Source organism: Alosa sapidissima, chromosome 3, assembly GCF_018492685.1.
Source record: "Alosa sapidissima isolate fAloSap1 chromosome 3, fAloSap1.pri, whole genome shotgun sequence".
In the NCBI taxonomy this organism is placed as follows: Eukaryota; Metazoa; Chordata; class Actinopteri; order Clupeiformes; family Clupeidae; genus Alosa; species Alosa sapidissima.
This window is the reverse complement of record NC_055959.1, coordinates 9823605-9834432: the sequence shown is the minus strand read 5'-3', so window position 1 is coordinate 9834432 and position 10828 is coordinate 9823605. Positions and strand designations below refer to the sequence as shown.

The 10828-nt window shown below is 41.5% G+C and overlaps 1 protein-coding gene across 2 annotated transcripts in view; it reads right to left on the bottom strand.

Moving 5' to 3' along the window:
- Positions 1 to 10698, bottom strand: part of LOC121705106 (dedicator of cytokinesis protein 3-like) — a 42865-nt gene extending 32167 nt beyond the window's left edge. For both annotated transcript variants that reach the window (XM_042085876.1, XM_042085877.1), the window contains exons 1-5: positions 8582 to 10698; positions 1789 to 1872; positions 1465 to 1505; positions 826 to 881; positions 429 to 525 (exon numbers count right to left, since the gene is read on the bottom strand). In XM_042085876.1, coding sequence (XP_041941810.1) covers positions 429 to 525; positions 826 to 881; positions 1465 to 1505; positions 1789 to 1872; positions 8582 to 8618 — 315 coding nt within the window. In that variant the 5' untranslated portion in view covers positions 8619 to 10698. The remainder of the gene's footprint in view (positions 1 to 428; positions 526 to 825; positions 882 to 1464; positions 1506 to 1788; positions 1873 to 8581) is intronic.
- Between the last annotated feature and the right edge of the window lie 130 nt (positions 10699 to 10828).

The following is a 10828-nucleotide window of genomic DNA, read 5'->3' as shown; positions in this document are numbered from 1 at the left end:
AATCACAAGCCACATTATCAACTCCACACCACACCCCAGGGACACCACTGGATATGGTCAGCTTCTGCATTATTTCAAAGGCATATTTTGGACATTTCTTTTGTTTATGTAACTCAACAATGGGAAGAATAGGTTGGCAGATTGAGAGAGAAAAGGAGACTTTATATACAAGGCAGCAGAAATCAGAGCTACACATTAGCCCTGCTTGACAGGATGTTACATCAGCGCTGCCTGAGGCTTGTTTCCTGTTTAAAGGCTCTGGGAGAGATTATGCAACCCCCTATATCACCACGGCAACGCAGCTACTCTTACAGAGTAGCCACATACTCACACACAGACACACAGACACACACGCAATATGCAAGCATACAATAAAAGACAAACATTGTTCATCATTGTTAAATAAAATTAATTAAATAAAATCTCACCACATAGAGTTGTTTCCATAACACTGCCCATTCTTGCAATGTACTGGTGGTTTCTGTAATGATGGGATCTTCCAGAGGAACAACTGTCTCCCCCTGCCTGTGACATCCACAGAGACATACGCACACACAGTCTCCATTAGATCAAGTGCAAACACTGTTGTGATCCTTCAGCACATGACAACCATGGGGAAGACTGGGAAAAATTGGGTTTGTCTCCTTAATGCACAAAGTAGGTTCTTCATAAATAACCCAGATGAACTAACATTCAGTTTGAGCATTTCAGTGGGCTTTTGTGTGCATATGTGATGTGTGTGATTGTGTGTGTGTGTGTCTGTGTGAGTGAGTGTTTGTGTGTGTGTGTGTGTGTGTGTGTGTGTGTGTGCACATGTGCACTCACCCCCTGTTGCTCACAATGGCTTTCTTCAAGTGTACATAGTTGATAGGAAAGATTCCCTTTAAGAAAGAAGCCAAATAAATAATAAATGCAGTTCCCCTCATGGTTTTCTCTTAAATTCAGTAATTCTAAATCAGACTAATTTACAAATTAAAAGCTGTCAAAAGGAATTTTGGTCTAAAACTGCTTAAAAGGCAAACAAAACCCACCAGTTAAATCTTGTTGACACGCTATCTGGTGTCTTTGGCAATATAGTTAGTCATGCTGAGAAATTATTCTATTTTCACAGGGTGCTCTGTCCAGGAGCATAGAATTACATAGTGCATATCTCAGGTTTATCTACTCCTCATATACTACATAACCATATGCTGTACCATCAAAAACAGAATTTGAAGAAAATACCAAAACTAGATGCCTATGAAAACCTCAAAAAGTGGCAAATTCTTGGATACTGTTGCTTTCAAGAATTACTCCTACATAGACTCCCAGCCTGACGTGTATGCTATGCATTGTGTCTATTAGCACGATACATTCATTATGTAACACAAGACAGTTTATCTCACGTGCAAAGTAAAGTGTCTGCTCTATGCTAGTGAAATCCTTTGATCTAAGTAAACATAGACATGACTGTGGTTATAATACCTTGACTGTAGGCTTTCGAGTGGAGAAACCTCTGTACCATCCTGCAACAGAAGTCATACCGTGTTATTCTACAAGCACATATCCTACACAATGAATGATTTCTGGTCATTGTTTAAACTATCACTACATTAAATATAATATTATTTTAATAACAGCACATATTAATTAACAATTAATTATATGAATAATATATAATTAATAGTCCTTTATTTCAGTGCATTGGTGAAAATATTGCCTGGTAACGGTTAACTGTAAAATCATCCACATGACACAGCGGCAAAGTGACAAGGTTCGGGTTAGGTCCCTCTGGAACAGTCGGCTCACCCTCACACTTCTCCAGAATCTGCACCATCTCTCCGATCTCCAGCAGCAGCGCCTGGGCCACGGAGCTGCGGAAGCTGCAGATCACTGCAAACAAGAGCACACAACCTCTGATCAAGCCATGCTAAACACATACAAGTCACAGTCTGTGGAGAAATAAGAGAATAAGCAAGCTTTACCCCCTCAATCTCTCAATCTATTTATTCAATTCCTAGTTCATTCACTTTGTTCTTACTTAGTGATACCTCTGCAGGGGAAAGTTGAGCAGCTAAAGGCCATTTCAGTACATGTTTTACAAAGTATCTATATGTATGTGACAAATAAATCCTTGCATCCTTGTAAGCTACATGAATCAATGCTTCCTAACTCATCAAGTCCAGTAAGTTAGGGCAAGGAGTTTCCTTCACATCCTTTGACATAATACCAGAGCATGCTATAGACAATGGTACAAAAGTCACACGAGCTAAAACAATTGGTGGGATATACACATACATGGATTCATTCATATGAAGAATGTCATAATATCAAGAAATTGCCTACTACATATTTTTAATGTGTTGCAACAATGCTATATAAATCCCACAGCCCAACTCCACTACTGAAGTCCTATGCTCAAAGTGTTGCTGAAACAGATGCCAATGGTACTACTAGAGTTTTCTGTTAGGAAAAGGTTTATCCTAATGAAACATATCTTGACAATGATGAACAACAATGACCTGAAATGATAGAGAGAACATTGTGGAGGTTTAATGACTTTGCCTTTATCACCACCACTATAAGTTATATTCATCCTCTGTCCCTGAAGGAAAAAGAAATTGTGCTTAATGTAATTACATATGCCATACAAATGACTACTTTGACGGGCACAAGCAAAATGGTCTGCATAAAGCACTTCTCTACTGAAAGCACTCAAAGCTCTTCTCTACCTGCTCTAATGCAAGACGCTGTAAACACTTTGGGGTTCAATGTCTTGTTCAAGGACACTTTCCCATAGAGCGAGGAGGAGCCAAGCTTGAACTGGGAACCCCCCTCTTAGAACAGAACAGAGCGGAGCGGAGCGGGTACAGAGCTCATATCTGGTGGAGTAACACCAGATGACAAGTTTCTGAGTGTGCGGCTCAGGTTTTCAGATGTTGTGCAAACTGGTTCCAGTACTTTCCAGGAAAAAAAGAGCAGGTGAGCATTTCCCTTTGTGTGCTAGAGATGATTCATCCCGGCGGTAGAGACTCTCTCACTGGAGAAAGTGTAGTGGTGAGAGTGTTTATTTTAGTCATATCTGTTTCCTTATGGCAAGACTCCACAGACGCTCGCTAAACCCACATATGTGTACAAAAACGCTCCCCACTGCAGCGCTTAGGAGGACTGGTCCATGACTCATGACGATAATGAACCAATCAACAGTTGCAGAGGCCCAGTGTGGGGGAGGGGCCTCAGGCCTCAATTTTCCTACTGTGGTAACTATAGCAACAAAATATATGCACTAGGTTATCTCCTTTGCCAAATTACATCCACCTCTGTACACACACACACACACACACACACACACACACACACACACACACACACACAAACACACACACACACATACTCATAACAACACATGTAGATAGCCACACATACACTTACATAGTGCAAATAAATGATGGGGCAGAATATAACACTGATTGATGCCATGACTCAGGCACATCCTCTCAAGATCCTGAATCCCCCATAATTAGTGACGGTACTGCACAAGGAAGGAAGGCTGGTTTGGCTGTGGATGTGAAGGGAATGGCTCAGGAAAGGACTTCAGGCGGCCAGTGTGGACTACATTCCTGGGCTGTGAGGAGGCCAGCATGGTGGTGGAGAGAGAAGCAGGACTTGCCATCGTTATGAAACAAGGCCATCCTCCAGCTTACCCACAACCATGCATGATGGCACAGCACAGTAAATCAAATGTGCTGAGATCAGAAAGGCCCTGCTTAAGGAATTAGACTCAGGCTTTATCGGTTATTTAGGTCCTTCTAACGTTCTGTTTATGCTTATGTGTGCAATTTCGACAGGTATGTTATACACTTTTCATCACTCCCCCAAGTGTGTGATACCTAGGTGCAAAGGTATTATTGAAAGAGTATGTTTAAGAGTAAGAGCAAGCACAGCCCCACTTTTCTGGAAAAGTAGCAGCTGTTTAGTGTGTGTGTGAGTGTGTGTGTGTATGTGTGTGTGTGTGTGTGTGTGTGTGTGTGTGTGTGTGTGTGTGTGTGTGTGTGTGTTTCTGTACAGCTGCTGTTCCAAAATGACAATGCATGATAGCAGACAGATGCTGGAGCTTTACATTGCCTGCAGCAGCAAAGAAAGCACAAACACACACACATACACACACGTGAACGTGCACACACACACACACACACACACACACACACACACACACACACACACACACACACACACACACACACACACACTTGGTATAGTAATTGCTTTTATTTAAAACCACAGTGTACTAAACACTCTCATCACAATTCCTTAAACCAGATAATCTCAAGCTCTATTTCCTCAATAAGCTCTATCGCACTGTCCTGCTCATTCCTCTCTCCATTGTTATTGCGGTCATTACTCTACTCTACCAACACAACTACTACCTGCTACTCCCATGCATGTCTACAGTGTGTATGTGTGTGTGTGTTACACTGTGATAGGATTCACCGCACCTCACCAATCGCATACCTAGCATAGCTCACACAAGTAGGGCCAGCTCCAATCAAAAGTTATGCATCTGAACACATCTGAACCATCACGGATTGCCCCCCATTCATGGGTACCAAAACATGAGCCACAGGAACATAATACTAATAACTGTCCCTGATCAACTCCACGCCTACTGCAGGTGAACTGGCTGACCACTACCTGACCTGATAAACTGAACAGACACAGAGTTTCTCTGAGAATGTTTGGTAAGTTTCTGTTTTAAGGCACCTCATAAAGTGCTCAGGGACCTCAACTGATCTGAAGTATTGTGATTACACCATGATTTTAATCAGATGTTCTGGAGCTGGGGTGTGTTTCCCAAAACCATAGTTGCTAACCTGTTAGCAACTTAGTTGGTTGGCAATGGGAAATTGCATTGTAACCAACAAAGTTGCTAACTTAGTTAGCAACTATGGCTTTGGGAAACGCACCCCTGGTCAAGGAGTCACCTGAAGCAGGGACACCAAATTCTCCTCTACTTGCGCCTACTTTTAACCTCCATTTCTCTGATAGAAAGAACTGTATGCACGTGCCCTGACCTTTACCCATGACTCTGCTAACGCTATAACCCAAATAAACCAGCAGCTCGGCTAGCAAGGGAGGCTTGGGATCATAGCCAGCCACAAATCCACTTCATCTGTGTGAAATGAAGGACAGTAGAAAGTGGAGCGGTGAGCCATCCATGCTCCCTGCTGTGCCACCCCTCAGCTTGAAAGGTAGCTGGAACATCTGTTCACTGGAGGTCAGGACAACAAGCATGACACTCCAGATATCACTCTAGATCAGCCAACATTTTACACTAACCAGAAAATCAGCTCCTTGCAGACCATCTACTTTCCTAACACCGCTAACTAACTGACAAACACCCTTGCATTTACTGCTCATTTCTGCTATTGGCACTGTGGCTCTAGAATTAATACGTAGGGGTTCACCTCAAAGGGCTCCTAAGTCACTTAAGCTTGACTGGCAGTAAAAAGCTTGATTGTCAGTAATTGTCAGTAATTGCCTAAGGTCTCCTCTGCATTGTAGTTTGAATGTTATTCCTCATTTTGTAAGTCACTTTAGATAAACGCGTCTGCTGCATGAACAAATGTACATGCAAATGTAAAAGTGAAACCAAACTTCCTGCATCCAGATCTTTATCCAGATTATCAAGTAAGAGGATAACAAGGGATGACAGCCAGGAGATATGGCGACACTTGTGTGAATACCTTGTGTGCAAATTAAATCAATTCTGAAGTAATTAAGACCATTTGTTTTTAAGCTATGTGAACAGACACACAAACAACACACACACACACACACACACACACACACACACACACACACACACACACACACACACACACGATTACAATACCCTTTTCTGTCCGGCAATTGGGGACGAAGGTAGAAAATATGTTAAGATGCATACACATATGAGTAACAAAGGAACGAAGCTGTCACTGTTAAAGTGTTATTTTAGTATTTAGAATCACCAGAAAAACTGACTGATTAACAAATGATTATGAGGCTGACTAACAATATTTTGCTCAATTTTGTTTAAACCACACAGGAAATATGGGTGTTGGTATGTGCTTAAATTTACAACCATTCATCAATACAGGAGATTTATTTAAAATAGTAGTCAAAAAAATTAACCAAATGACTTCACTAAGGGTCACTACAGAAACATCTAGGATAAGAATATCGTATAAAGTTGTGGAAATGCTAGTTGACCTGATATCTGCTGCTTGACTTGTTTAAAGACAACACAGCTGTTATTTCCCCCCTCCATGTGGTGGTCGTGGTTGTTCACTATGATGTGAATTGACATGCTTCTGGTCATCCATCCCCCACACACTAATGACTCCACATAATCCCACCACAGACTTTGCCCAGCATCCCTTCCATCCCTCAAAGCCCTACAAATTCCAGCATCTCATAACACTAAAAGACTCAAACCTGCTGTTGGGGGAAACATTTATCAAATAACGAGGTGAAAAAGGTGTATAAGTATATATACTCTTTTGATCCCGTGAGGGAAATTTGGTCTCTGCATTTATCCCAATCCGTGAATTAGTGAAACACACACAGCACACAGTGTACACACAGTGAGGTGAAGCACACACTAATCCCGGCGCAGTGAGCTGCCTGCATCAACAGCGGCGCTCTGGGAGCAGTGAGGGGTTAGGTGCCTTGCTCAAGGGCACTTCAGCCGTGCCTACTGGTCGGGGTTCGAACCGGCAACCCTCCGGTTACAGGTCCGAAGTGCTAACCAGTAGGCCACGGCTGCCCCAGGTGTCCCATTTCCTTCCTACCATGGGATTACAGTACATAACATACAGTATAAGGGGATTAGAACACAGATACACAGGACCCTCCATCAGAAATGAAAAGTCACACCTCATCTGATGTTACAGAAACAGAAAAAAAATCATACTATAACCACTAGCTCTTCAAATTATTAAGACCCCAAAAAGGTGTTAGTGAATGTATTTTCAGAATTGCATGAAAACTGTTCTGTGTGGATGAAATTAGTCTAGCACAAAAACTGTTCTGTCTGGATTAAATTAGTCTAGCACGAAAACTGGTCTGTGTGGATGAAATTAGTCTAGCACGAAAACTGTTCTGTCTGGATGAAATTAGTCTAGTACGAAAACTGTTCTGTCTGTCTAGCACACTGATCATTACCATCTTCCATTGGCCTATAAGAGAACATGCTGATCTAACAAATGGATGACTGCCCTAACAGCAAGTTACACACATTCAGAGCCCAGACATTGAGACAATGCATAAAGACGAACAGATATCTTTTTAAATCTCACCCTATGACCTGTAGTACATGGGGTGAGATTTATAAAGATGCATGATTAGAATATCCTCCCATTATCTCAAAAAGAAAAGAAAAAAACAGTGATAATAGTGTTAATAGTTATATTGAAGAAATCACCCATATATATATATTGGTGGTATACACACACACATAAATATATATATTTACTTCATATGAATAGGCATACCCCCAGTTTTGTAAAGATCAAATTAGATCTAAATGTCATCAGTAGGATCACATTAGCTTTTATTAACTCATCGTTTGTGGTTCTCGAAAGAAAGGCAGGACAGGTATTTTCCTGGTTTCCTTTCGAAGCAGTTCCTACTCTGATAACATCAAGATTACACTGAGAGGGAAAAATGACTCATTTCAAGCATGGGCACAATCGCAAACCTTCAACTACTGCTGGTAGCGCGTACACGAGTCTACATATCAGCACCACGGACAGCAACACTCTTTCACGGTCATCTCCTGATCTGATATATTAGAACCCCCCAACCATCAGTGTATCGGTCGATATAACTCCCTATGGACAGATGTCAAAAATATTGGTCTGAAACGTTGAGAAAAGACCGCTGATTTTAAAAGATTTGCTCTGCAGCTCCTCTGGGACTCGTTCGTGTTGATGTTCTGACGGGGAAGCAACACCCCCGCATTTTGAAGCTCGCCTACCCGCACCTGTTGGAGGTTCTCCGTTGTAACATCTCAGTAGCCCGTGTCTGATTATGTTTTCAGCGATCTAAAAAATATATAAACTAATCCCTGCTATTGTTTGGGGATTCCACTTACAATCGGTAGCCAAGGCTATCTCACAAAATGGTCTCAGATCTTAGGGTTAGTCAGATGATGTCAGGCCGTGAAGCCAGCAGAGCTCGCACTGAGAGATGGCCTCTAATTGCCAGAATTCTGATCAACAAGCGCGAAGCAATGCATGTAATTCTATAGCTTGGTTACAGTAGGCCTACGTGTAGATAATTTCAATGAATCGTGATTAATTTGATAGAGTAAACATAACCTTGAAAACGTGAAGATATTAATTCATAATCATCGGATGGTAGCAGCAATGTTATTTAGCCAGTAGCCAACGAAACAAACCATGCAGGAAAAATTAGCTGAGATTGCTTACATGGCCATGAAATGATAGCCCATTTCCCTCCTCCCCCTTTTCCAAAATAAATATAATGCCTTAAATTAACAACATAGAACATAGAAAAAAAAACATTTTTTGAAAATTATACATTAAAATCAACTCACCAACTCCTAATTTCTCCTCCTCTGTAGGTGCCCACATTTTGCTGTAGGTCGATGCTATATCCTCACAAATCTCAACCTCATTCCTGTATGTCGTGGGAGGATGATCTTTGGATGAAAGCTACATCACTTTTGAGTTCGGCCTTTCTTGTTCTACACTTCATGTCATCGCGAATGAAAAAGATCGTGAAAACAACCTCGAAGCCTGAGCCTGTGTGTCTCAGATCGGTTAGCTTCGCTCTTTCGACACAGCCTCCGCGCCAGCAGTTGATGCAGTCTCCAGTAGTGCACGGATATTGGATCTCCGAGCCTTATTACCGCAGGAGCATCCACACCGAAGCCAAACTAATTAGATGTATTTTTCGTGAAACCTCCTGAGAAATTGTATCCCTAACTCAATCCCTAAAACGGGATATATCTTAATTAGGCCTCCCTTAATTTCCGCTGTTTAAAACGCCATATAACGACTGCAAGGCTTGTGTGTGAGCTGGTACTACTGACGGAGAATTCGTATACGAGCCTACAGCGTATAAGGATGCGCCATCTTCACGAGCATCACATGACACAAGCTGTCAGCAACGTTCTATGAAGGTTCTGAAGATGCCAGCTGTCTTGTCGGGTAAAAGAGCGATCATTATTTCTCATTGGTTAAAGCTCATACACCTTGGCAATTGAGACATGTCTGTCTCTCTATCTGCCCCTATTGTTCGTTCCCTTAGCATATGAACAGTTTCCTCCTTTGAATTATTTGGATGTGGCTGTTAAGTGTCTACACAGTCACCATCTCGACGCACGCCATAAAAGACATGCACACAAGCTTGAAATGGGCTCTTGATCTAGGCTACCACTGATTTCATTTCTTATATCTTACTTTATTAAAAGTAAGATATAAGCCATATCAAAATTAATAAACACGGGATATTCCCATTTGACGCTCACGTGACAATAACATGGTTTAACAACGAAGGGTTGTGATTAAAGCTCTGGACAACCAGTAATAGTCCACTATAAATGAAGGAATGATTCACCATTCATTCAGCGCAGGGACGGACACTTGAATACATTCATTTTCAAAACTTGCTATTCATGTTTTCAAATTAAAAAGATGAGAGGGGTTGAGGTTTAGACGTAGCCTAGATATTACCAAACGGACTTTCTTACCATTCTATTGATAAAATATGTTGTGCATTTAACTTCGGTTGTATAGTATTTAATCTGCCTCGCTCTATGCGTAGGCTACTGTCAGCATGGACTGACTTGGTGATGCACATCACTGACTGCTAAGGCTTTAATATTCCAGTAAGCGTCTCTTTTCCCTCATATAACTTAAGTACAATGCAAAATCGTGTCCATGACCAAGAGATGACTACAGCCATGACTAAAGCCCTGTCCACAATGCCTTTAGACTGCTTGGGTTTGAAAGTCATGGACCTGAAATCTTACCTGTTACACCTTCAAACAACAGAACTCCCTTCTCTCATGAGAGAATGACAAGCATAGGAATAGAGAGTTACAAGTATAGAAGATTATAGGGACAAATCTATCACTTTCAGTGTGGAGAAACCCATTTAGAGGGGGGAGTAGACCCAACTTGATCATGGATTTTCTCCGGTGTTCAAAGTGCATAGTATCAAATATAATCAAGAAATCTATCTGGGATGGCAGCTTTTGGTGTGGGTGAAATCAATTTAATTAACGAGTCAAGTGTCTAGAGGGTGCCACACAGATGGCAGTTGAAACCTATATACTGTAATAGTTTATGAAGCTAGATACTTCATGACTGTATGTACACCTAGCATAATGACTGCAAGACAGTTTGTCATGCTTATTTTCAGAAATTATATGACTATTCTGACTGCTTTAAATTGGATTCTGAAACAGCACAGTACTGCATACCAGTCATCAGGACCACCATTAAAAAACCTGGCCTGGTAGTCAGTCACAGGGCAATAAATGTAGCCACTGTCCATAAAGGCATCGTCAGCATGACTGGGTTCGGGTAGTTAAAAGCTTCTCAGTAGAGGTCAGAGCAAACCAGTTCCCTTCCCTGTCAGTGAAAGAGGTTTGGACCACATACTTGCTCCTTTTTGGTAAACTAATTATAAATCAACATCCCAAAATTGATATGCTCTCTGTACTGGGAATGGTCAGTAATATATTTAAACCTGTCTGATCCTTAAGTCAGACACTTGAATTGTGATGCATGCCACCCTGTCAGTTTAGGTTTACTAGTTTAAAGAGCTGTCTTTA